The 27991-nt window shown below is 42.7% G+C and overlaps 1 protein-coding gene across 4 annotated transcripts in view; it reads left to right on the forward strand.

Annotated features, from left to right (window-relative positions):
* irak4 (interleukin-1 receptor-associated kinase 4) overlaps positions 1 to 27991 on the forward strand; it is a 43561-nt gene that overhangs the window by 7186 nt on the left and 8384 nt on the right. For 2 of the 4 annotated variants that reach the window (XM_086009213.1, XM_086009212.1), the window contains 4 exons: positions 6612 to 6776; positions 14365 to 14510; positions 19010 to 19207; positions 24123 to 24283. In XM_086009213.1, coding sequence (XP_085865339.1) covers positions 6616 to 6776; positions 14365 to 14510; positions 19010 to 19207; positions 24123 to 24283 — 666 coding nt within the window. In that variant the 5' untranslated portion in view covers positions 6612 to 6615. Of the gene's footprint in view, positions 1 to 6611; positions 6777 to 14364; positions 14511 to 16484; positions 16583 to 19009; positions 19208 to 24122; positions 24284 to 27991 lie in introns of those variants that run through there. The other 2 variants (XM_086009214.1, XM_086009215.1) reach the window with 2 other exon arrangements.

A 27991-nucleotide genomic window follows, 5' to 3' on the forward strand; every position in this document is an offset into this window, starting at 1 on the left:
GACCCACATGTTTTCTGGCCTGCCAGCAAAAGCTGATGGCAGCAAGGATCCAGGCCCAGGTAAGCCCTTGTCAGACTTTTTTTAAATTTTTTTTTTAATAAAGGTTCCTAGTGGGCAAGCAGTGCTCCTCCTGGTCCCACAAGGATACCTCGGGCCTCCCCTGATCGTGGACTTGCCAATTGCCCCCACCCCACAACCCCATCTCTACTTACCTTGCCAGGGATCGTTACTGTGGGTCCCCGGAGGTGGCCTGACCCCGCCCCCCAACCAATTTTGACTCCCACCCACCAGTGGTGATGTCATTCCGCTGACTTCGGGGCATGCAAATGAGGCCCAGGAGTTAAAATCACCCAGGCCTCACGGTCCAGGGGACTGGACAGTTCACTACCCATTTTGGCCCCTACGCTCCCTGTTTCCCACCCCAAGTTGAAATTGACCTTTTAATATATTTAAGATTGCAAAATAACGTTACCTTTCTCTCTATGAATATATGGTTTGTCGACATGATTACATAAGAAATAGGAGCAGGAATAGGCCACTTGGCCCCTCGAGCCTGCTCCGCCATTCAATAAGATCATGGCTGATCTTGGGCTCAAAGCCACTTCCCAACCCGCTCCCCATAACCCTTCACTCCCTTATCTTGCAAAAATTTGTCTATCTCCACTTTAAATGTATTTAATGACCTAGCCTCCACAGCTCTCTGGGGCAGAGAATTCCACAAATTTACAACCCTCAGAGAAGTTCCTCCTCATCTCAGTTCTAAAAGAGTGACCCTTTATTCTGAGACTGTGCCCGCCCCCCCCGGAGTTCTAGATTTCCCCATGAGGGGGAAACATCCTCTCTGCATCTACCCTGTCGAGCCCCCTCAGTATCTTGTATGTTTCGATAAGATCACCTCTCATTCTTCTAAATTCCAAAGATTATAGGCCCAGCCTGCTCAACCTTTCCTCATAAGTCAAACCCCTCATCTCTGGAATTAACTTAGTGAATCGTCTCTGAACTGCCTCCAATGCAAGTATATCCTTCCTTAAATAAGGAGACCAAAACTGTACGCAGTACTCAAGGTGTGTTCTCATCAATACCTTGTACAGTTGTAGCAGGACTTCCCGGCAGACTGGAAAACTGCTAATGTAACGCCCTTATTTAAAAAGGGCAGTAGACAGAAGGCTGGAAACTATAGACCGGTTAGCCTAACATCTGTGGTAGGTAAAATATTGGAGTCCATTATTAAGGAGACAGTAACAGGACATTTGGATAATCATAATTTAATAGGACAAAGTCAGCATGGTTTTATGAAGGGGAAGTCATGTTTGACAAATTTGCTGGAGTTCTTTGAGGAAGTAACATATAGGGTGGATAAAGGGGAACCAGTGGACGTAGTGTATTTAGACTTCCAAAAGGCATTTGACAAGGTGCCACACAGAAGATTATTGCTTAAGATAAAAAACCATGGGATTGGGGGTAATATTCTGGCATGGATAGAGGATTGGCTATCTAACAGAAAGCAGAGAGTTGGGATAAATGGTTCATTCTCGGACTGGCAATCAGTAACTAGTGGTGTTCCACAGGGGTCAGTGCTGGGTCCCCAACTCTTTACAATTTATATTAACGATTTGGAGGAGGGGACCGAGTGTAACATATCAAAGTTTGCAGATGATACTAAGATGGGAGGGAAAGTAGTGAGTGAGGAGGACATAAAAAACCTGCAAGGGGACATAGACAGGCTAAGTAAGTGGGCAGAGATTTGGCAGATGGAATACAATACTGGAAAGTGTGAGGTTATGCACTTTGGCAGGAAAAATCGTAGAGCAAGTTATTATCTTAATGGCAAGAAACTGGAAAGTACTGAAGTACAAAGGCATCTGGGGGTCCTGGTGCACGAAACTCAAAAGGTTAGTATGCAGGTGCAGCAAGTGATTAAGAAGGCCAATGGAATGTTGGCTTTCATTGCTAGGGGGATAGAATATAAAAATAGGGAGGTATTGCTTCAGTTGTACAAGGTATTGGTGAGACCGCACCTGGAATACTGCATACAGTTTTGGTGTCCATACTTAAGAAAGGACATACTTGCTCTCGAGTCAGTACAAAGAAGGTTCACTCGGTTAATCCCGGGGATGAGGGGATGGACATATGAGGAGAGGTTGAGTAGATTGGGACTCTACTCATTGGAGTTCAGAAGAATGAGAGGCGATCTTATTGAAACATATAAGATTGTGAAGGGGTTGGATCGTGTGGATGCGGGGAGGATGTTCCCGATGATGGGTGAAACTAGAACTAGGGGGCATAGTCTTAGAATAAGTGGCTGCTCTTTCAAAACTGAGATGAGAAGGAACTACTTCACTCAGAGGGTGGTAGGTCCATGGAATATGCTGCCCCAAAAAGCTGTAGAAGCTACATCGTTACATAAATTTTAAACAGAAATAGACAGTTTCCTAGAAGAAAAGGGAATAAAGGGTTATGGGGAACGGGCAGGAATTTGGACATGAGTCTAGGTTCGGATCAGTCATGGCCCTGTGGGTAGCGGAGCGGGCCCAGGGGCCATGTAGCCTGATCCTGCTCCTATTTCATGTGTCTAATTCTGTTAGATTCAGGAGATGGTTCAGTGATAGTAGATTGGCGGTTAGGATCAGATCAGCCATGATCTTATTGAATGGCGGAGCAGGCTCGAGGGGCCGATTGGCCTACTCCTGCTCCTATTTCTTATGTTCTTATACTCCAACCCCCTTGAAATAAAGGCCAACATTCCATTTGCCTTTTTGATTACTTGCATGCTAACTTTTTGTGTGTCATGCACAAGGACCCCCAGGTCCCTCTGAACTGTAGCATTTTGTAATCTCTCTCCATTTAAATAATAGTTTGCTTTTTTATTTTTCCTGCCAAAGTGGATAACCTCGCACGTTCCCACATTATACTCCATCTGCCAAATGTTTGCCCACTCACCTAGCCTGTCCCTTTGCAGATTCTTTGAGTCCTCTGCACAATTTGCTTTCCCACCCATCTTTATATCATCCGCAAGCTTGGCTACATTACACTCGATCCCTTCATCCAAGTCATTAATGTAGATTGTAAATAATTGGGACCCCAGCACTGATCCTTGTGGCACCCCACTAGTTACCGTTTGCCAACCAGAAAATGACCCATTTATCCCGACTCTCTGCTTTCTGTTAGTTAGCCAATTCTCTATCCATGCTAATATATTACCCCCAACTCCGTGAGCTCTTATCTTCTGCAGTAACCTTTTATATGGTACCTTATCTCACCGTCACATTTCAAGGCTAACACTCAACTTTTTTTGTCAAACTTCAAAGAAAAGTATAAAGAAATAAAGGAACTTCACAGGAATGAAAAATACCAGAGCCAGGATATCTGTAGTCCTTTAATTGACAGCTGTATGAGGTCACCGAATATTTATTGAACAGCATCCGGCTCTTAAGTGACCTGTATGAACCCGTGTAGACTTAACAGCAATTAGACTTTGTATTCTTAAAATGACACACTTACACTTTAAATAGCATAATGTTCCTGATGTTATGAAACAATGCATCCTGTGATTTACCATGGTCAGTGCCACGAGAAATTTGCCATTACTACTTAACATATGAGCATCACAGTTTCAGTGTTACACTTGGCATAGACTAATGATACACAAATTCATTTACTCGAGGGAAATCTTGCAAATGTACAGAAAAACACTCCAGGAACAGAATGTACCAAAGCCACAGTGCCTCCAGCTCCTTAATTGATCTTCCCACAAGCAAAGCCAATTTTCTAATTTCCAGCTTCAATTACAATTAACTTCTAAGTGAACGCATCTAGTGCTAACTTAATAGAAGTGGTGATGTCAGGAAGCACTTCTTCACACAAAGGGTAGTGGAAATTTGGAACTCTCTCCCATAAAAAGCTGTTGAGGCTAGGTCAATTGAACATTTCAAAACTGAGATTGTGGAACAGGCTCGAACATGCGAACAGGAGTAGGCCATTCAGCCCTTCGAGCCTGTACCACCATTCAATGAGATCATGGCTGATCTGCAACCTAACTCCATATACCCGCCTTTGGCCCATATCCTTTAAAACCTTTGGTTAACAAAAAGCTATCAATTTCAGATTGAAAATTAACATTTGATCTAGCATCAATTGCCATTTGCAGAAGCGAGTTCCAAACTTCTACCACCCTTTGTGTGTAGAAGTGTTTCCTAATTTCAATCCTGAAAAGTCTGGCTCTAATTTTTAGACTATGGCCCCTAGTTCTAGAATCCCCAACCAGTGGAAATAGTTTCTCTCTATCTACCTATCTGTTCACCTTAATATCCTGAAAACTTCGATCAGATCACCCCTTAACCTTCTAAATTCTGGGGAATAGAACCCTAGTTTGTGTAATCTCTCCTCGTAATTTAACCCTTGAAGTCCGGGTATCATTCTGGTAAACCTAGGCTGCACTTGCTCCAATGCCAATATATCCTTCCTACGGTGTGGTGCCCAGAACTGCTCACAGTACTCCAGGTGTGGTCTAACCAGGGGTTTGTATAGCTACAGCATAACTTCTACCCCTTGTATTCTAGTCCTCTAGATATAAAGGCCAGTATTCCATTAGCCTTTTTGATTATTTTCTGTAACTGTTCATGATATTTTAATGATCTATATACCTGGACCCCCAAGTCTCTTTGGACCTCCACTGTTTTTAGCTTTTCACCATTTAGAATGTACCCTGTTCGATCCTTTTTAGGTCCAAAGTGGATGACCTCACATTTGCTTACATTGAAATTCATTTGCCAGTTTTGCCCATTCACTTAATCTATCGATATCCCTTTATAATTTTATGCTTTCATCTACACTGCCGCCTATCTTTGTGTCATCGGCAAATTTGGATATGTGGCTTTCTATGCCATCATCGAAGTTATTCATAAATACTGTGAATAGTTGAGGCCCCAACCCAGATCTCTGCGGGACACCACTAGTTGCATCCTGCCAATTTGAGTACCTACCCATTATCCCTACTGCCCGTCTCCTGCCGCTCAGCCAATTTCATAACTAGGTCAATAATTTGCCCTCAATTCCAGGGGCATCTACCTTAGATAACAGTCACTTATGAGGGACTTTATCCGATGCCTTCTGGAAGTCCATATAAATAACATCCAGAGACAATCCCCTGTCCACTACTTTAGTCACCTCTTCAAAAAATTCAATCAGGTTTGTCAAGCATGACCTACCTTTCACAAATCCATGCTGGCTCTCTGATCAACAGAAAATTGTCAAGGTGTTCAGTCACCTTATCCTTATAGACTCTAGCAATTTCCCGACAACAGAGGTTAGGCTAACTGGTCTATAATTCCCTGGTTTCCCTCTCTCGCCATTCTTCAATAGCTCGAGGGGCCGAATGGCCTACTCCTGTTCCTATGTTAGAATTTATAGCCTTACAGTGGCACAGATTCACGTTCGCATCAGAATAATATATTGCACATTCCATGGTGTAATCTTTTTCTTATAAAACATTGCATCATTTGAATTGCCATGATTAATGCTCAGTGGTAGCACTCTCGTCCGAGTCAAAAGTTTGTGGGTTTAAGTCCCACTCCAGAGACTTGTGCATAAAATCTAGGCCGACACTCCAGTGCAGTACTGAGGGGGTGATGCACTGTCGGAGGTGCTGTCTTTCGGTTGAGAATTTAAACCGAGGCCCCGTCCGCCCTCTCAGGTGGATGTAAAAGATCTCATGGCACTATTTCGAAGAAGAATAGGGGAGTTCTCCCCGGTGTCCTGGCCAACATTTATCCCTCAACCAACATCTAAAAACAGATTATCTGGTCATTATCACATTGCTGTTTGGGCAAGCTTGGTATGCACAAATTGGTTGCAGCATTTCCTACATTACAACAGTGACTATACTTGAAAAGTAGTTAATTGGCTGTAAAGCGCCTTGGGACATCCTGAGGTCAGAAAGGCGCTCTATAAATGCAAGTATTTCTTTCTAGTAATATAAAAACTATGTGCACACACATTGGTCTTCCTGCCCTGGAGTTATGTCATTGGGGCATGATTTGCTATTTTAACCAGAGGCCTGAGTGGGGGAGCAGTGATGCCAGAAACGAGCTAGAGCTAGAGGAGGCCCAGCAAGGTCATTTCTTTTTTTTTTTTATAAATGGTTTCCGTGTGGGCCAGGAGTAGGAGTGCTCCTCCGGGCCCGACAAGGAAACCTTGGGCCTCCTCTGGACTCTTTCATCCCTCCCACCATGGCTGCGATTCCTCTCCTGGAATACTTACCTTGTGTCAAGGACCGTTCCCATGGATCCCTGACAGCAGCCTCTTAGCACCTGATTTTAACCATTGGGCTGCTTCCCGCCAACTTCCTGGCCCTTTTGATCGGCAAGTGGCATGTTGATGAGCCATTAACTGCTTGCTGCTGCTCTCTGATGGGCATGGGGCAAGCTTTGCCATCTTCCCGTCCTGGAGTTAAAATTGAGCCTGAGCTTTCTTCGCAAACATTTGATCTAGCTCTCAAAATGAGTCCCATTTACTCCTGACCCTCTGCCCCCTAATCCTGGCACTATTTGTATGTTTCTGTGTTTTTTCTAGTGAAACTAAATCATACTGTATTTATTTTCTAATAAATGAAGAAAGATGAGTAAATCAATAACTGCAAAATCCTACATCCGCTCCTTGAACCATGGGCTCATCCGAGAACTGTCTGACATGCTGGATCCACAAGACGGGTGGAAGAAACTAGCAGTAAATATAAAAAAGCCTACAGGAGAACCAAGATACAGCCAGTTACATATAAGGTAGGCAAAATTATTCAAGGGAGACAATTATTTGAATGCTCAAAATGTAGTAATTTGCACCAGTGAAAAATTAGAGTAAGAACCCAGCTGTGAGAATTAGCATTTAATTGTCAACTCACTGCATCAGATGAGGAACCTTCCGCTGGGGAAAGGAACAAAATCATCATCTTCCTCAGCAACCACCCGCCCACCTCCCCCCCCCCCCGCTTTCCCACCAATAACAGCAGACAGAATATTCCAGTCTCAGCTGTTCTTTAACTCATATTAGAGACTGTCATAACTAGCCCACCACTTATAGCTCTTACAGTATGTAGATACATTATACTCATAAACACCAATGAAAAACTCATGGGAGAAATTCGGTATCGCCCTGTTTGGGGCGCAATTATCGGCCGAGCGCGAAGTTTAGCGCCTGGCGCTAATTATCGCCTCCAACTGCAAACTTGGCTTCTATCGTGTAGTGTATATAACCTGTACCACCTTAAGGAGGATACCTTAAGGTGATGGACTACTTTTTGATGGCTCCTGTACATTGTAGTACCGGTGGTGACCACACCGGTATATAAACCCTGTGGAGCAAAGTGTATTCCAGTTCAGCCCTGACCCTCAATTACTAAAGACCTGTTTAATTATTTCTGTAGTTTGTGTCCAGTTATTCAGCATAACTACATTTGGAAACACAGACTCAACAGTGGCGACGAGTCTGATCTTACCTAGCAGCAGTTGCATCAAAGGAAGCTTCGCCTCTGAAACGGGCGTCGATCAAGGACATCCACCCTCAACATCCTGCTGGGCACTGCATAGCACGGGAGGCAATCGGGAACCCGGGTTCTGGCCACGAAGTCAAACATCAGTGAACATCCCTTCGACGACAGCGGCGGGTAAGCCCGATCGAGCGGCACGGGGGGGGAAGTCGGCCGAGTTGTCAGTAAGAGAAGGGGAGGGAAACGACGAAAAGGGCGGAGAACACGACCGCAGCCGGTGTCAGGGGCCGGACTGCAATCGGGGCAGAGACGCGCAGCAGCCAGAAAAGCGTTTATGTCCACAAGGACCGCGGGAGCGGCGGGGAACAAGAGCAGCAGCGTAGGGGAAAATAAAGGACCGCTGGGAGGCGAGAACGGCAACAGCGCGGTAATCGCCATTTTGAGTTGGCGGGGGAAGAAGACAAGCGCGGGAAAAGCCCCCAAGCGCGGGAAGCCACCATTTTGAAAAAAATAAAATAAAATAATAATCATATCCGAAGGAAAGGAAACTCAACAAGGATGCCAAAAACGGGTAACATCACTGCTTTTGATAGCGATGTGGAAGATTGGGCCACTTATGTGGAACGCGTCGAAGTTTACTGTACAACGAATGAGGTACCGGAGGATAAGAAAGCACTAACCCTATTAAACTTGATGGGTGCGAAGACGTACGGGTTATTAAGGAACCTTGTAACACCAGATAAACCGGTAGGAAAGAGTTTCGCGGATATTGTTACTATCCTGCAAGAGCATTTAAACCCCACGCCGCTGCTGATAGCGGAACGATTTAAATTCTACAAAAGAATTCAACTTAAAGAGGAAAGCAACGCTGAATTCTTAATCGAACTGCGCAAGTTATCAAAGTACTGTCAGTTCGGTACAGGACTAGCAGACGCACTGAGAGATAAGTTTGTGTGTGGGCTCCTAAGGGAAGGAACCCAGAAGTGACTGCTAGAGGAAAAGGATCTTACGCTGGACAAAGCTTTCAGCATTGCAGCATCGCACGAGGCAGCAGCACGAGGTGCTGCAGAGATACAGCAAAGGCCATTGGAATTCAGCACCAATGAAATGGCATTGGGCGCAGTAAAGTGCTATCGTTGCAGAAGGACAACGCATGACCAGAACCAGTGCTGGTTCAAAGATAAAGAATGCAGGCAATGTGGCAAACTTGGTCACATAGCGAGAGTATGCCGGTCAGGAAAGAAGACCAGCAGCAAAAAGTCGCCGCAGGAGAAGTACAAAAAAGTACACAAGGTGACAGAGAACAGTTCGGATGAACAGAAGATGGATTCAGACTCCAGCAGTAAGGAACTGGGTTGTCTAAAAATACATAATGTGGGTAACACAGCAGACCACCAAACTATCTGGGTCATGCTTCGGATAGCAGGAGTCCAAGTGAAGATGGAATTGGACACTGGATCGGCATTGACGGTCACGAATAAGCAAGATTACAAAAGGTTATTCTTGCACATTCCCGAGGGATACGGAGATTGTATTGAAAACATACACGGGGCAAATAGTATACCCCATCGGAAAGATAAAAGTAAATGTGGTCTACAATGGTAAAGAAAGTCAGGAAATGGACTTGGATGTGTTACCTGATGGAGGTCCGCCACTACTAGGACGGGAATGGATCCGGAGAATAAATGTGGACTGGCATTCCATACAAGCACTGACTGTAGATTCCTGTAAAGAGGACGACGTCAAACCTAAACGACTGTCCAAAATATTGGACGATGTTAAGGAGGTGTTCCAACAGGGACTGGGAACACTGAAAGGAAATACAGCAAACATCAAGGTTGAAGAACATGCAAACCCAAAATTTTTCAAAGCCAGACCGGTACCTTATGCGATATGACCTGCTGTGGAAGCAGAGCTGGAAGGGCTAGAACGTTCAGGAGTACTGTCAAAGGTGGACTGGAGTGAATGGGCCACACCCATTGTTCCTGTCATGAAGCGTTCGTTGAGCAACAAGCCGGGGGAACCTGGGAAGGTTCGCATCTGTGGCGATTTCAAGATCACTGTTAATCCGGTTCTTCACACGGTGCAATATCCGCTTCCGCGGATTGAAGATATCTTCGCTTCGCTGTCTGGCGGGAAACACTTCACCAAGATAGACCTGGCGCAGGCGTACCTACAGATGGAAGTTGATGAAGCGTCACGCCAGTATCTCACGATCAACACACATAAGGGCTTATATCGGTATAATAGACTGGTTTTTGGAGTGGCATCGGCTCCAGCGGTTTGGCAAAGGGCCATGGAGCAGGTATTGCAGGGAATTCCAGGCACACAATGCTACCTGGACGACATTCTGATTACAGGAGATGATGATAAGGATCACCTCGCGAATTTGGAGCAGATGCTCACCAGATTGAAAGAATATGGGCTCAGAGTTAATCGCCAGAAATGTGAGTTCTTTCAAAAGCGAATCTCGTACTGCGGCCACGTCATTGACCAGGAGGGGCTCCATAAGTCACCTGACAAGATCGAAGCTGTTGTGAAAGCTCCCGCTCCGGAAAATGTATCCCAGTTGAGGTCGTTCCTTGGGTTGGTTAACTATTACCACAAGTTTCTTCCAAATTTATCCACGGTGTTACACCCGCTGAACACTCTTTTGCAAATGGGAATACCATGGAAGTGGAGCGATGATTGTAAGCGGGCTTTTCAAAAAAGCAAGGCACTGATCACCTCTAAGGAAGTGTTGGCTCACTTTAACCCAACGCTGCCTATTCGCTCAGCTTGTGATGCTTCTCCATATGGTATCGGGGCAGTGCTCTCACATAAGTTTCCAAATGGCTTGGAAAGGCCAGTCGCGTTCACATCCAGATCATTGACCTCCGCAGAGCGCAACTATGCTCAGATAGATAGGGAGGCTCTCAGCCTCGTGTGGGGAGTTAAGAAATTTAACCATTACCCGCAAGGCCAAAAGTTTACGCTGCTGACAGATCACCAGCCGTTGGTTTCCATTTTTAACCCTAAGAAGGGTGTTCCGGTAATGACGGCGCAGAGGCTTCAGAGATGGTCCCTTTTCCTAGGGGCACATCAATATGATATCGAATTCAAAGGTACAAAGCAACATGGTAATGCTGATGGGCTGTCGCGCCTGCCACTACCTACAGCGGAAGAGGCACCGGCAGTTGACCCTGTCGAGATATTTCACTCGACCATCATCGAATGCTTACCAGTCACCAATGCGGGTATTGAGAGAGAGACCCGAAACGACCCGACACTGTCTCGGGTCTATGATTTGACAGTGAAGGGATGGCTAGCACATGGCGACCCACTGTTACCAGCATTCTCAGCCAGATGAGAACAGCTGTCCGTCTGTCAAGGAACATTGATGTATGGAACAAGGGTGATTATTCCTCCTAAATTAAGGGTGAGAGTTCTGAAGGAATTGCATGAAGGTCATCTGGGGGGAGTCAAGATGAAAAGCCTTGCTAGGGCTTATGTGTGGTGGCCAGGTATCGACAAACAAATAGAGGATCTGACTAAAAGCTGCTCAGGGTGCCGAAAAGTTCAAAACGCACCTCCAATTGCACCGCTGCATCCGTGGGAATGGCCTTCAACCCCATGGCAACGTGTGCATATCGACTTTGCAGGTCCATTCATGGATTCCATGTTTTTGATAGCAGTAGACGCACATTCTAAATGGCCAGAAGTGATCAAGATGTCGACCACTACCTCTGAAAAGACGATCGCAGTTCTAAGAACCATATTTGCAAGGAATGGGTTGCCGGAACAAATATGTTCAGACAACGGACCACAGTTCGTGTCAGAAGAATTCCAGAAATTCATGAAAAAGAATGGGGTGAAACACTATACATCTGCCCCATATCATCCGGCTACAAATGGGTTGGCCGAGAGATTTGTACAAACGTTCAAAAAGGCGATAAAGGCCATGAGCGAAGACCATATTCCACTACAACACAAGGTGGACAATTTCCTGATGGCATATCGAAACGCCACGCATGCAGTGACAAATCAAAGCCCTGCCATAATGTTCTATAACAGGAGGTTGCGGTCCCGGTTGGATTTGTTAAAACCCAATGTGCGTAGGGAAGTCGAAAACAAGCAATTCCAGCACGTAAATAACAAGGCCACTCGGAGTTTCGAAATAGGACAACGAGTGTTGGCCAGGGACTATAGGAATGATAAATGGCAATCCGGAACAATTCGTGCCCGACAAGGACCCTTGATGTACACGGTAGACGTTGGAGAGAACGTAGTACGACGTCATGCTGACCAACTTGTGGAATCGAGAACAAGGGTCGACCCCATGTCTACGGCAGAGACACCAGTTGAAGAAGTTATTGAGCCTGTAGCATCTACCTCAGACTCGAACGTACATGATGATGTTCAATCCATAGGAGATCAAATGGATGAGTCACCCCAGCAACGAGAACCAGAGACCCCTGAAAGGCGTTATCCGGCCCAGATCAGGAGGCCTCCTCAGAGACTGAATCTTTGAACAGTTTTGTGTGAAAGTTGTATATATGTTATCCATGTAATGTTTAAATTGGGGTGTACACTGTTAAGCTAAAAGGGGAGGAATTGTAGTGTATGTAACCTGTACCACCTTAAGAGGATACCTTAAGGTGATGGACTACTTTTTGATGGCTCCTGTACATTGTAGTACCGGTGGTGACCACACCGGTATATAAACCCTGTGGAGCAAAGTGTATTCCAGTTCAGCCCTGACCCTCAATTACTAAAGACCTGTTTAATTATTTCTGTAGTCTGTGTCCAGTTATTCAGCATAACTACATTTGGAAACACAGACTCAACATATCGCCCCTGGAGGTGATTGGAGCGCTAAATCAGGCGCTACACACCTCTCTTAAGGTGGTAACGTTGAGGAGCGAGGCGCTACCTCAGAGCGCTGGCGAAGCTCAGAGGATGTCAGTCAGCAATGGAACACAGACACACTGCCGCTGGCCAGTTCTTAAAGGGGAGGATCAATCTTGTTCTCCATTCACACCCTGCTCATTGCAGCCTTGAATCTCGGCCTGTACATCAAATCTGCTGGAAAGAACAATGGAGAGGCCCAGGGAAAGAGCTGAGAGTGCAGCCCCCATAGTCTCTTCAAAATCGATGCAAGGAAGGTCAAATCAAAATGAACCTGCAAAGTGCTGCTCAGTACCCAAAACTCCTTCACACAACGTTGAATCTCTCCAGAAGTGTCTCTCTCTCTTTCAGAATGCATGGTGCAAAATTGTCACTGACAAAAAAAGGCAGGAAGCGGTCGCCTTTAAATAGCGCTCCCCCAGTCCCTTCCCAACTGCAAAACGCTCCCCTCAACCTGTCGTTGCTAGCGGCAGGTGGTAAGGGAGGGGGCGCCACTCAATATCCAGTCCAGGGCGTTGCACGCTCAACTGACGTCACGATCTGCGGGCGCAAGAGATCGTGGACATAGTGTTTAGCGCCGCCGCAAAATGTCTGGTCAATTTCGCAAGCGGCGCAAACATCGCCGTGCCCGGGTGCTAGTTGATTTGCGCCGCTAACGGGAGGTGCAAAGCAACTGAATTTTTCCCCCATAGTGTTATTGCAAATTTCTCTTCTGACAAAATGACATTTAACTTTATTAATTGAATATTGTATTATTTTTGCTTAAATACAGTAGCAGCTTTCAAGCTACTTAAATTGTAACACCTGCCCCTATAATTCCCCCCTTCCCACTGTCCAGGGCCCCAAACACCCCTTCCAGGTGAAACAGCGATTTACTTGTACTTCTTGCAATCTAGTATATGTATTCGCTGCTCACGATGCAGCCTCCTCTACATTGGGGAGACCAAACGCAGATTGGGTGACCGCTTTGCGGAACACCTCCGTTCAGTCCATAAGGGTGACCCCGAGCTTCCGGTCGCCTGTCATTTTAATTCACCGCTCCATTCCCACTCGGACCTCACCGTCCTTGGCCTCTTGCATTGTTCCACGGAAACTCAACGTAAACTCGAGGAACAGCACCTCATCTTCCGATTAGGCACTTTGCAGCCTTTCGGACTCAATATCGAGTTCAACAATTTCAGATCATAACCTCGGCCCCTATTACATTTTTACTTATATATTTTTTTCCACCCCTTTGTTTTGGATCTTCCCTCCCCCTCTTTCCTTTTTTTTTCTCTCTCCCACACGGCAGCTGTCTCCCATCCTGCCAGTACACTTCACACCTAATCTTGCCATCTTTTGTCTCCACTGTCCTATTACCATCTCGTCTGGTTTTGAATACCTCTTAATGTCTCTTTTACTTCTTTTGTTCTATCGCAGCCCTGCTTTTGATCTATTTCATTTCCTTTCCAGTTTGAAAAAGGGTTAGACCCGAAACGTCACTCTAATTTCTCTCCACAGATGTTGCCTGGCCTGCTGAGTTTTTCCAGCATTTTCTGTTGTTACTTAAATTGATGTTTTACAAGCCCAATTGAAAGTTACTTTGTGATACATAAACTGGGTTTTCAATGGTGTTTTTGCTGTACAGGTTACTCTTAATTCAAAGTACATGACAATTCTGTTTTTTTAGTACTAAATTCCCACTTTGCTGTAATATTTACATTTCTTAATGCAAATTATTGGATAATTCAATGTTTAGCACACAAAATAACTTTGAATTATCAGGAGTAGACTACATTTTGTTTGCCATGTAGATTATTAATCAAACATTAATGCAGCATATTTTTTTTGTTTAAGGTTTGAAGTAAATATTTTTTTTAAGTACATTATCAGAATCACAGCAAGCCAGTTATGGTTTCAGCTATTGCTGAGGAAGAATTATGTCAATTGTCTATTGACTTATAACAAAGTGGTGAATCTTATATTGAACAGATTAATTTCATGTAACTTGTCTTAAGGAGAATTGACGGAGTGATTCGTATGGGAAAGAGCCCTACCACAGAACTCCTGTTTGACTGGGGAACAACCAATACCACAGTCCATGAACTTGTGGAAATCCTGGTTCAAAATAATTTCTTAGCTGCAGCTAGGCTGTTGCTTCCAGGTAAGGAACTCTGTTTGCTAGTTTACTGTAGACTGGTGGAGTCAAAATTCTATGGTAAACGTATTTATGCTAAATGTTTTAGTCTGTCACTGCTTAGGAACATTCACATGTCCTTATCTGCAGCAGAATGTGCATCCTGGTCTTTGATTCTTCTTCTGAGTTATATTTAGCACAATTATATTTTTAATCACTCTTTTAAAAATCAAATCATTACAAAGAATTATAATTAGCAATTTTTTGTTTGCTCCTTTTTGTTTAAACTAGTGAATCTCCTGTGGCATTGTTCATGGTGAGTTAGACGAAACTCTGTTTTATGCTATGTAAAGAGCAGCATATTATCAGGGTCACTAATTTAAGGTGATTAAATAAGTCAAATTGCATTTATTGTAGGAGGGCTAGTGATATTTCTGGGCTCAAATTCTATGATTATGTGGATATTTGCAGTGATCTCGATTACTGTTAAAAGTTTAACTATGTATTTTCATTGCTTACCTTTTTAAAGCACAGGCTGCAGAGAAAGGCATTCGAGCTGTTTTGGGATTCAGATGGGCAGGACATAAGTTGTAAGAAACGTGTGTAGCAGTACTGGAAAGTTGAGGAGGCCTTGTAGTGTTTGAAGGATGGCCCAGGGGTTTGCGAGCAGGAGTCATGGGGTCTAAAGGAACTGGGAGGAGGTTGCAGAATGTGGCAGGGGTGCCATGGTGGTTGAGATCACTGGGAAGGGGAGTACCAGGGTTTGGTAGATGTGGAGGAGAGGTGACCAGATATTGCCAGTCAGAAGCTGAGAGAGGAGTTAAAGAGGTGTCCCAGGGTGTAGGAACATTGGGAGGGGATGGGGAGTGTGGCTATATTGGGAGGTTGGATTTGGGCTGTGGTAGTGCTGGTATGTTGGCAGGGTGTTGCTGAGTGTGGGCATGTAATAGGTGTTATTAAGCATTTATTTTAAGTAGTACAGGTTTCCCCAGGCCCTTTCAACAAATCACCCCCACCCTACACATCACAACCTGCCCTTGAGGCACCACCTTACAGTGACAAAAGGTACATTTCTTTCCAGCTTAAAGGTCGTCAAGCACTTTTAAAATATATTTACTGATTTTTAAACATTTTAAGAACTTTAAGCCAGAATGTAGTTTGTCACTGAAGGAGGCACCTTGGGACTAAAGGTCAAGTCACGGTGCAGGAAATGTCACTGCAGTGGGTGGGGTTTGCGGATTGCCTTGAGACTTGGTTGGGTTGGGTCAGGGATGTACAGTCACAGATGGAGGATTAGCAGCTTGGGGGAGACAGCAGCTATGAAAGGGGACAGGCAGCATTGGGCAGGCCTGACTTTAGGAGTTCTTGCACTCTCTTATTGATGTGGCTGTGAGGACTTGAAGGTAAGTAAGCAAAGGCACCTTGGAAACCAAGCTTGGAGGACTCAGAGGTAAGTTTAATTGTGACAGGAAAAAATGAGAGACATGCATGACAGAAATGGCATGATGGAAGAAAGTAATTAAGTGTTACTTGACAGAAAGCTATGCAAGATTGTTAAATATTAAAGATGCTGAAGTGAACTGATTGGGAAGAATTTAATGTTGGAGAGAAAACCATAATTAACTGCGGTTTCAATAATAGCATCAGTTCTACTATGTACACTACTTTACCTCCACACACTGAGTTCAGAAACTCATCCACACCAAGTAAATCTCTGTTACTTAAATTATTTAAACAAATATTTTTTTAAACAGAAATGTGATTAAAAAGTTGTTGAAGTTATTAAATTTTTGGTAACATTTGATCTTTAAAAGAGATAATGATGGTGAAAATTTCTTATTAGCTATTAAGGAACAGCATAAATAGCATCCCTCATCTCTCAAGTTATCTTTCTGTCCTTTACTTTTATTAGATTTTTTGCCTACTTTACTTGGCTTCTCAACTTTCCTTAGTCTCCCACTATACCTCCTGGCTCAGCTGATTCCTGCTTCTACTCCATGACATGCAAAGTTGTTCATGCTCTGACTGAAAATTCAGCATTCCACACATTTCAGACTCGTCACCTTGTATTGAGGTGGAACCAGATTACATCTGCAGCCGTAAGTATGATCAGAGAGGAACATTTTTGTGCATTCATAGTTAGTGGACAGAAAATCTAACATTATCTTCCATTGAAAGATACCTCTTTAATTTAATGCACATAATATAAATGAGACACAAAGTGGTCTTGATGATTTACCAAAACCTGTATGTCTTGTGCTGATGGTAAATATTGAGCTTCATCAGATATCCTATATGCACATTACATGTCTAAGATCTACCATATAATTTTACACTTGGTGGTTTATGGGTCTTGTGTGCTGCTCTGAAGATTTTGTAGTGCTGCCACACAATCCCCAATCATACCTTGCTGACTTAGCCATCTGCTCATAACAGTTACTCATTTTCTTCCTGATCATTGTGTGTTTTTTTTCCCCCAGTATGTTCTTCTTGTGCTTGCATCCATCATAGTTTAGGTTTGTCCCTACCCATTTTTGTTCCTCCTTTTCTCCCCAGTTCTCCTGCTCCCTACTGTTCTGATTTTATGTGAAATAGCTCCTGGCATAAATGATGGAATCCATAAGCACATGATGAGCTTTTAGCAACATTGGTGCCTGACAGAAAGCAGAACCAATGCTACCAGTTCATCGAACTAATAGGACAGATCTCAAAAAGGGCAGTGTGGTAGATACTTGAGAGAATTTATTACTTTGGCAATGAATTATGAAAAACAATCCACTCGCACAAAGCTACAATGTAATCAAGAAAACCTAATCAAGAAGGTTGAGTTGTTAAACTGAATAGTAACATTTAAGCTTTGAAATTATTTCAGGGTATGAATTAACTCCACAGAGCAGTTTTAATTTTTGTATTGGCAACTGTAGCTCTTGTTTGTATGTTATTGATGCATGATCTCACACTAATGATTGTGATCTAATCCTGCAGCTGTATCAAGAAATAATCAACCATGGATTATTTAAAAAGCAGTAGTACTGTGCTTACGATCTGTTGTCTGCAATTGGTGTAATAATAAATGGTTTTATATCTGTACAGTAGTAATGAATAAATCTGGAGGTATATTTTCACTTTTTTAATACTGGCATGAAGTCATAGAGCAGATAATCATTCTAGCTGTGCGACTCATTGTTGAATTAAGTTATTTGAGAGTCTGACATGACCCTGTCAATTTAATCTTAATCTCAGTTCAGGGGATTTTCAAAATAGTCACTAATCACTGCTGACCAAACGTGAGAAGCAGCTCACACGATCCAATGAAAAGTATTAAAGTGACATTCTTTGTTCCATTTAAAATGAATTAAAAATAGATTTAAAAACTAAAAAGGCACAGAATAGTCTGTAGTATGACACATTATTCAGTTCATAATTCAGTAATGGTGAAAAGATTTACCATGCCAAATACTTAATTATTGACTGTCCTCTATTTGTGTGAATACTGTGAAATGAATATTTTTTAAATCATAAATTTGAGAAAACATATTTGCATTTCAAATTTATTTTTGTAACACTTTAATGGTGAAGTACTGAAGAATTTGAGAGTTTTTTGTATTATAATTGGATAAGCTATACATGCGGAGTCCGTTTATTATAACCAGTCAATGTACTATTTGGAAACAAGATGGGAAAAATTATATTATATATAACTTTTTTGCAATAAGAATATATTTACACTTGTGGGGTAATGTGATCCATGAAAATATTCTCATCAGAATACTGTGGCATTATCCAGCATATGGGTGGCAAAGCACATGGTGTGATTTTAAACTTTCATAACTAAGCATGCAAAATTTTCCTTGCGTGAATATAAACTGTTCTAAGGTATAGCTCAGCGCAGGTTTATGTAAAACCATTTGTTTAATTTGACATAATTAAGATGCATTAATTAATTATTAATTAAAGACCATTTACACAATCACAATTAAGTCTAATTTATTAGTGGATCTGGCTACTGGTTGAAAATAATTATATATGTTAATTAGGATTTGGGAAGTGCTTCAATGATGTGGCCATCTTCAAAATACTATAAAGATAAAATTCAGGTTTGCAGAGGTTTTCTGTAACCTGAAAAGAAAATGATGTTCAGCATGTTCTATAATGACATGATGTGCTGTAGTGTTTGCTGTTTTAAAAATCCCATCCTGATTAATCAGACATCATATACTTGAACCATTGTGCAAAATGAAACATGGTTTCCTACTGATGATGTCATATGCCATCTCCTTTGTAATGTGAGTTGCAGAAGTGCAACCATCTTGGAAATGTTATTCCCCAACTTTTAGTTAGTCTGAGTTCATGCCACCCGATACATTTTTATTGAAATAATAAAGCAATTATTTGCTGCTGATTTACACAGTCAGTATATCGCTGTTTCTAAAGAGAAGGGTGATTTATATAACATCAGAGAATGATATGACCTAATGATCATATTCCATGCTGTGTTGACTGTAATCTATGATTTAACTTAACAGATGAAGTATCATTGGCTATGCCATCCTGTTCATTAGCTGAAGGAACGGACACCTGTGACCCTGCGTGTAAGCCAATGACACAGGTCTCCAATAATGAACTTATCCACTACGATTCAGTCAGCAGCACTGAGAAGGAGACTGTCTTGCTGGTGAACAGTTCGAAACAGCAATGTCCAGCTTCTGATTCTTTAGAAACTAGTAAGTCAATTAAAACAATTTTTGCAGTAATATGTGTGTGCATGGTATACGAATAATAATGTGGCTAAAGATTGCAAAGTCAAGATTAATTGTCCTGACAAAGAATTTGCAGAACTTGTAATGGGGTACTGAATCCCAAGAGTTGGCAAGGTTATTCATTTCAAAATGGGATGTGTAATAGTATTATTTTTATCTTTCATCAAATTCACAAGCTAGCAAAATTTTTGTCCATTACATACCTACAGATACTAAGTAATCTGTATCATAGTCAATGACTTGTAAAATTTTCTTTTGTGTGAAATCGGTAACAAAAATCACTATGCGCATCTCAGGAGTATTTCACCAGTCAGACATTTACGCACCTAATGTGCTACTCCATCCTACTCATTACCTGAATCAGAAACTTTCTGGCCTATTTCCTATTGGAGACATTTCTCATCTTTGGCTATCTCCCACGGCAACTCCTGGAGTTAGAAAATCAGTTGTATGAATTTCCCAATCTTACAGGATCATGAAATCCTGTCACAGCAGCCCTTGGCGGAACATCTGGCTGCAGAATCTGAGGTAGATACAAAGGAGAGGGGGGGGGGTGGGGGAGGGAGGAGAATGTGAGGCACAAAATCCTAGCACTGGTAACATCAGTGAGTAGACGAGGGAATCCTTTGATGCAAGCATGGAGGTGGAGGGGAATTGAAGAATTGGGCAGAATGGGGAGGCAAACATTGGAAGCTAAGAAAGCTTCACATCCTAATAATTGCGCTTTAATTGTGTAGCTGAGAGGAAGAATCATTGAAACTTGGATTTAGGAGTCTGCCTGAGCAGAAACAAATAGGCTTGGCTGGATAGGTGGGATGAGATGAGGTATCCGAGACAGACACTTAAGGGTGAAAGGTGAAATTAGAGGCAAAGATTGGGGGGTAGGAATGAGAGATGGACAAATTTGATGAAATTTCAGAGATGTTGGAGCAAATGGGTTTGTCGGAAGCATGCGATACAGAGGAGGGCACAAGCAGGGATGTCGTCAGGAGGACCTGGGTGCAGTGGCGCAAACCTTTCAATGATCTCATTAGATCACTAAACGTTAGCACAAAGCCACACTCAACTTCATCCTGCTGTGCCTCTCATCACATCCCCATCACTCTGCCTTCCCTACCCTACCCCTGCACATCCTTACTCACACCAACTTACCTTGCACCTCCACCTATCCCAATCTCTCGATCTACATGATCTCATCCCCATATCACTAGCCACCCCTCACACTCACACTCATCCTAGTGCAGTCATACCAACTAACAACACACAAGGGTAGCCATTTGGGTGTTTTATCCAATGTTCATGTAAAGTTTCTATTAATGTGTTATCAAACATTGAAACCTTTATTTTCAACAATGTGCATTCTTGGACAGATGTGTGTGCACCTTTGGAAGTGGCTTAGTGAGTTGCAGTGAATGGTGAGACATAACGGTACCCACGGCAATGGTGATGAGTGTGAAAGGAATAGCTTGGGCATTGTGGGGATGCTTCATGGTGGCACATCTTGTGGCAACCGGGGTGTACAGCATCAAGGTAAGTAAATCTGGCCATGGTGAGGCCATCCCTGGCCGCAATGTGGCCGGGTGCTTTTGCCCTGTGTGCTGTACAGCATCAGGTGATTGCAGAGAAGGTTGGTGTTGGTGCTGCTGGTGTGACTGGTGCTGCTGGTGTTGGGGCTGATCATGGTCGGATTCTGAGGACCAAGGTGAGACAGTATAAAGGGCATCCATGTTGATTGAATAGATGGCAGGTGTAGTACAGATGACAGAGAAGCATTCTGTCAATGGTGAGAAAGTTCTTCCAAAGAGGTGATACTGGATGGAGAGTGGAAAGTCTGCAGAATCTTAAAAAAGGGTACTTAAAAAAGAAACTAAGAGAACGAAGAGGGGGCATGAAATAACAATGGCGGGCAAAATAAAGGAAAATCTCAAGGTGTTTTATAAGTATATTAAGGGCAAGAGGATAAGCAGGGAAAGAGTCGGGCCCATTAGGGACCAAAGTGGCAATCTGTGTGTAGAGCCAGAAGATGTAGGTGAGGTTTTAAATGAATATTTTGCATCTGTGTTTACTATGGAGAAGGGTGATGTAGGCATAGAAATCAGGCAGGGGGATTGAGATATACTTGAACAAATTAGTATTGAGAGGGAGGAGGTACTAGCGGTTTTAGCGGGCTTAAAAGTGGATAAATCCCCAGGCCCAGACGAGATGTATCCCAGGCTGCTGTGCGAGGCAAGGGAGGAGATTGCAGGGGCTCTGACACAAATTTTCAGAACCTCTCTGGCCACAGGAGAGGTGCCAGAGGACTGGAGAACAGCTAACATAGTACTATTGTTCAAAAAGGGTAGTAGGGATAAACCAAGGAATTACAGGCCAGTGAGCCTAACATCAGTGGTAGGGAAATTATTGGAAAAAATTCTGAGGGACAGAATTAGTCTCCACTTGGAGAGGCAGGGATTAATCAGGGATAGTCAGCATGGCTTTGTCAGGGGGAGATCATGTCTGACGAATTTGATTGAAATTTGAGGGGGTGACTAGGTGTGTGGATGAGGGTAGTGCAGTTGATGTAGTCTACATGGACTTCAGTAAGGCTTTTGACAAAGTCCCACATGGGAGACTGGTCAAGAAGGTAAGAGCCCATGGGATCCAGGGCAATTTGGCACATTGGATCCAAAATTGGCTTAGTGGCAAGAGGCAGAGGGTGATGGTCGAAGGTTGTTTTTGTGACTGGAAGCCTGTGTCCAGTGGTGTACTGCAGGGATCGGTGCTGGGTCCTTTGCTGTTTGTAGTGTATATTAATGATTTAGATATGAATGTAGGAGGTATGATCAGTAAGTTTGCAGATGACACGAAAATTGGTGGAGTGGTAAATAGCGAGGAGGGAAGTCTCAGGCTACAGGACAATATAGACGGGATGGTTAGATGGGCAGAACAGTGGCAAATGGAATTTAACCCTGAAAAGTGTGAAGTGATGCATTTTAGGAGTACAAACAAGGCAAGGAATACACAATGAATGGTAGGATCCTAGGAAGGACAGAGGATCAGGGGGACCTTGGTGTGCATGTACATAGATCCTTGAAGGCAGCAGGACAGGTAGATAAGGTGGTTAAAAAGTCATATGGGATACTTACCTTCATTAGCCGAGGCATAGAATATAAGAGCAGGGAGGTTATGATGGAGCTGTACAAAATGCTAGTTAGGCCACAGCTGGAATACTGTGTGCAGTTCTGGTCACCACACTATAGGAGGGATGTGATTGCATTGGAGAGGGTGCAGAGGAGATTCACCAGGATGTTACCTGGGCTGGAGCGCTTCAGCTATGAAGAGAGACTGGACAGGCTGGGGTTGTTTTCCTTAGAGCAGAGAAGGCTGAGGGGGGACCTGATTGAGGTGTACAAAATTATATGGGGCATAGATAGGGTAAATAGAAAGGAACTTTTCCCCTTAGTAGAGGGGTCAATAACCAAGGGGCATAGTTTCAAGTTAAGGGGCAGGAGGTTTAGAGGTGATTTGAGGGAAAACTTTTTCACCCAGAGGGTGGTTGGAATCTGGAACTCACTGCCTGAAAAGGGTGGTAGAGGCAGGAACCCTCAACATTCAAGAGGCATTTAGATGAGCACTTGAAACGCCATAGCATACAAGGCTATGGACTAAGTGCTGGAAAATGGGATTAGAGTAGATGGGGCTTGATGGCTGGCGCGGACACGATGGGTCGAAGGGCCTCTTTCTGTGTTGTATAACTCTGACTAATCTGTGCTGGAAATGGACTGAGAAACAACTTGTGGCTGAGGAAAGTGAGGATCTGTCAGGTGGGAGCTTTTCCTGTACATTTGAAGTCGTCAAGTAATCAGCTGGAGCAATGGCCACTGAACTCCTGCCTCAGGTTGACAGCCATGGTCCCTGAACAGCGTGGTTGACAGCCGTGAACTTAAAATGAAAAGGATTATTTTTTTAAATCCTGTTAATGATCTGTCAACAAGGCAATAATTAGATTAATTGGGTTCCCTGCCACATCCTGTCGGGTCTGCTCAGCGCTGACAGACCCGACATTGGGAAAGGTGCATAGTGGCGGGTTGACAGCAGGGTCCCGACCGGCTGTCAAAAAAAAAAAATACTTTCCCACCCGACCCGCCACTGATCCCCCGGAAAATTCCCCCCATTGTTTGTAACAGACCTCTGTATTACTTTCTCTCTATTCTTTATGAATGAGATAGCGAGTTTGTTTGAGATATTTCAATCTGGTTCAACTTACATCAGCCACTCTTCTAGTTGATAGTGGGAAGAGTAACATTCCTTTTTAACAAGTATGAAGATGACAAAATCCTATAATGGATCTCAATCCCATGAGTTTACTATGCACCAGTTATTCTTGTTCACCAATCATGTATTGTCTTTCACCATTAGTCTCTTGTGAATTAAAATGCCGATCAGTTTAAATCTATCACTAGAGAATCCTTCTGTTCAACCCATGAACAATCATTTTGAAACAGTAATTACCACAGATAAATTATGGGTACTACTGCTGAAATTCTGGCAGCAACACAGTCAAAAAGATAGTGTTTTGCAACAATATTTAATGGCTCCAAACTAAAGTAATTTGAAAAACCCATGTAAATATTTCTTCAATTTGTATGTCTATATCTAAGTTCTCCAATTGTGTGTAAGCAGTCATGCTCTTTGAATACTAAGTTGACTATTAAAATTAATATCATACTTATAATATACAAAGCCTGACAACCTGTGGAAAATTAAAATGGTGAAATGAAGATAAAAACAAGGTACAGGGAAACAAAAGGAATTTATTGGACTAAATTAGATTTTTTTAAGTTGGTAATATTTTATCATTTTGTTACTTTACTGACATGTTTTGAAATTTGTGTTTCAGATCTTCAGAGTTTCAGCTATTGTGAGTTGATGCAGAGGACTAGTCATTTTGATGATCGTCCAGTATCAGCTGGTGGCAGTAAGATTGGTGAGGGAGGCTTTGGAGTTGTCTACAGAGGCTACATAAGTAACAGAATGGTGGCTGTGAAAAAATTGTCAGCAGTGAGTACTAATTTATAGTGCATCATTTAACTGCAGGCACATTTTCTTTTCTGCCATTACACATTTTAAGTTTGTATAGTATTATCCTCAACCTGCAGGCGAGTTAGGTTTATGGCTGATCATTAATTCAAGCAGAATAATTTGTTAATCGCACAATAAATCTTGTGTTATGCAATTAGGCCCATCTTCTAATGATGAGAAGGTGCCAACTTGCCTCAACTGGCAATACTCTTACCTCCGAGTCAAAGGCATGATTTCAAATCCCACTCCCGAATTTAAGGACATAATCTCGGCCAGCACTTGAGGGAGTGCTGCATTGTCAGAAATGCCATCTTTTAGCTGAGACAGAGAAAGTGGGCACATCCCTAAAAATAGAGCTAGGCCATTTAGGAGTGAAACTAGGAAGCACTTTTCCACACAAAGGGTAGTGAAAATGTGTAATTCTCTCCCCCAAAAAGCTGTCGATGCTGGGTCAAATTAAATTTTCAAGACTGAGATCACCAGATTTTTATTAGGTAAGTGTATCAAGGGATATGGATCAAAGTTGGGTGAGTGGAGTTGAGGTACAGATCAGCCATGATATAATTGAATGGCAGAACAGGGTTGAGGGGCTGAATGACCCTGTTCTATGCAAAGATCAGTAGGAAGTTCTCCATCGTTGCCAACTGGTCATGTTTCACTTGAGAAAAGTGTGTTTCTGGGCTCTGTTTGATTCGTTCACTGCGGGGATGGAAAATTCACTTATTTTGGAGCTTATTAAAACATCCCATAAAGCATTACAAGTCACATCTTCTGCACGTGCAAAAGGGAGAAGATGCCATGTATTATGGGTGCATTCATTTGGTCCCTGTTCCTCCCCCAACCCCCTCCCTGCATGATCGGCGGTTGGAAATATTGCAAGTTGTACCATTTCTAGAGTAATATGGCCCTTTAACCTGAATTAACAGATTCTCAGACTAGGCAGTTAAGTGGGAAGTGCAGCAATGCTCACAAGATGTAATTTAGCTAACACTGCAGATTACCAGACTGTAATAATCCTTCCTTTTCATTCCTGTTTTCAGAATCCTCTATTTATATACATTTAATTACTTGGCCACAAGGTGCACAACATATAATTTATAGGACCAATTTTAAACTGTGAGGCTTGTATTGTCTGTTGAAATGTAGTGCTACTACAACACATGGAACTACAGTATCTGAATTCAGGCCACCTTTGCTTTACTTTCTATTGCAATATTTGTAAACAATGACAACAACTTGCATTTATATAGCACCTTTAATGTAGTAAAACGACCCAAGGCGCTTCACAAAATTCAACACATGAGCCACATAAGGAGATTTTAAGACAGGTGGTCAGAGGTTGGGAGAGAATTCCAGAGCTTAGGGCCTAGGCAGCTGAAGGCATGGCTGCCAATGGTGGAGTGCCGATAATGCACAACCCTCATTTCAACATTGCTGGCAGCTGTGGGGGTACCTGGGAGAGGAGTGGCCGTGTCCACTACTGCATGATCATCAAAAATAAAAGTCATGCAGTCAATGAGACGGAAAAAAAGTCAGTAATTTTTGCACATAGTTTAACGGATAAATGACACATGGGGAGCAATGGCTTCAATGTCTCTTACTATGTACCCAAGCAACTAGAGTAATTTACACTGGGTTCATGTCATTGAATTACAAAAAGAAAGCCTTGTAAAAAGGCAGGCAGGCCCACCTTAGACAGATGGTAGCAGTCCTTATCAAAGGAAAACAAAAGTAAATTAACTATCTTTTGCCTTTGATTTCTAACAAATAATAATGGCGCTATGTCCCTTTGATGTTCAGGTTAATTAAAATGCTGGCATTAATATTGAAATTTATTAAATCCTAATGGAGAGATTCAGTGCTGAAAATAAAAGTGAGTTTTAATTTAAAGATGAAAGCCTTCTGCCTAAGTAAAACGTTTGTAACAATGTATATAAACTCTCCTGGGTTATTTGATTCTAAACTTACCTAACCCATGGATTAACTTAATGTTCACAGAAGAGTTTGTTCAGTGGCATTTTTCTCTTATCGCAGCAAAGCATATTTTATTTTGCCTGTTTATTTGTTTCACCTCAGACCTACCCATTGTAGACTGTGTGTAGTTTTCTAATTTAACTAGTTTAAGTCCCATGGCGTTGCTCGTGCATCAAAAGACAGGACCCAGCACACATGTGAAAGGTGGTAAAGATGCACAGAATTTCAACAGCTGGGCAAAAAATCAAATGTGCAGGGCAAAGAGAAATCACAGCAAAAGAACAGGAAAAGAATCACAGTAGACTTCAAAATGCAAGAAAATGTACCAAAAAAGTGTTTCTAAAAAGACCAAAATTTCCAGAGGGGGGCACACCTCCCTAAAATATATATATATTTTTAACTATCAGCGCTCATTTTTCCTGTTCAAAAATGTCTAAATCCACAAAAGCAGGATTCTTCCATTTTGTGCATCATGTGCATTTCCAATAGGACCGGATGAAGGGAAGAATGAAGGCTGACTGACCGACTGACTTACTTGCATTTATACAGCAGCTTTCACAACCTCAGGGCGAGTACTTTTGAAGTGTAGTCACTGTTGTAATGTAGGAAATGTGGCAGCCAATTTGTGCACAGCAAGATCCCACAAACAGCAATGTGATAATGACCAGATAATCTGTTTTAGTGATGTTGGTTAAGAGATAAATATTGCCAGGACACCAGAGATAACTCCCTGCTCTTCTTCGGCATAGTGACATTGGATCTTTTATGTCCACCTGAGAGGGCAGATGAGGCCTCGGTTTAACATCTCATCCGAAAGATGTAAAAGTATCATTATGTCTTTCACTTTTTTCAGGCATTATGCTACTTTCTGATTTTGTGCGTGTGAATTGGGTGTTGATGGTTGCTGAGTGGCCCTTGCACTTAAAAAGTTAAAGGAACAGCCAGTAACTTACAGCTGCAATCTAAATTTAGTTTCTTCTTTGGTGGATAAGTTTTCATTTAATTTTGTTTTCTTCAGCTCAGTTGTGTGGCTCAACTTGGGATTAGTCATTGTTACGTGCACAGTGTCCCTTCACACAATGGCTGTCCCTGTGGGAATCCCTCATTATACGTGTTACTTGGAGGAAGAGGATGAAAAGAAATGCATTGGTGCAAGGAAAGTCAACTTACATTACAGGAGGAGATGTCCTTCCCATCATTACCCTCTATCTTCATCTATTGGTGTTAGCCTTGATTTAGCAGCAGCACTCTCACCTCCGAGTCAGAAGGTTGTTGGGTTCAAGTCCCACTCCAGAGACTTGGAACACAAAAATCTAGGCCGACACTCCAGTGCAGTGCTGAGGGAGTGTTGCACTGTCGGAAGTGCAGTCTTTCGGATGAGATTTTAAACAGAGGCCACGTCTGCCCTCAGGTGGATATAAAAGATCCCATGCCACTATTTCAAAGACGAGCAGAGGAGCTCTCCCGGGTGTCCTGGCCAATATTTATCCCTGAACCAATGCCACTAAAAAAAGATTGTTTTATCTCATTGCCGTTTGTGAGACATTGCTGTGCACAAATTGGCTGCCATGATTCCTGCATTACAACAGTGACTACACTTCAAAAGTACTTCATTGGCTGTAAAGCACTTTGGGAATGCCCTGAGGTCGTGAAAGGCGCTTTATAAATGCAAGTCTTTAACAACAATTTGTATTTATATAGCACCTTTAACAT

This window comes from Somniosus microcephalus, chromosome 16, assembly GCF_052327205.1.
Source record: "Somniosus microcephalus isolate GS21.2 chromosome 16, FLI_Smic_1.0, whole genome shotgun sequence".
Classification (NCBI taxonomy): Eukaryota; Metazoa; Chordata; class Chondrichthyes; order Squaliformes; family Somniosidae; genus Somniosus; species Somniosus microcephalus.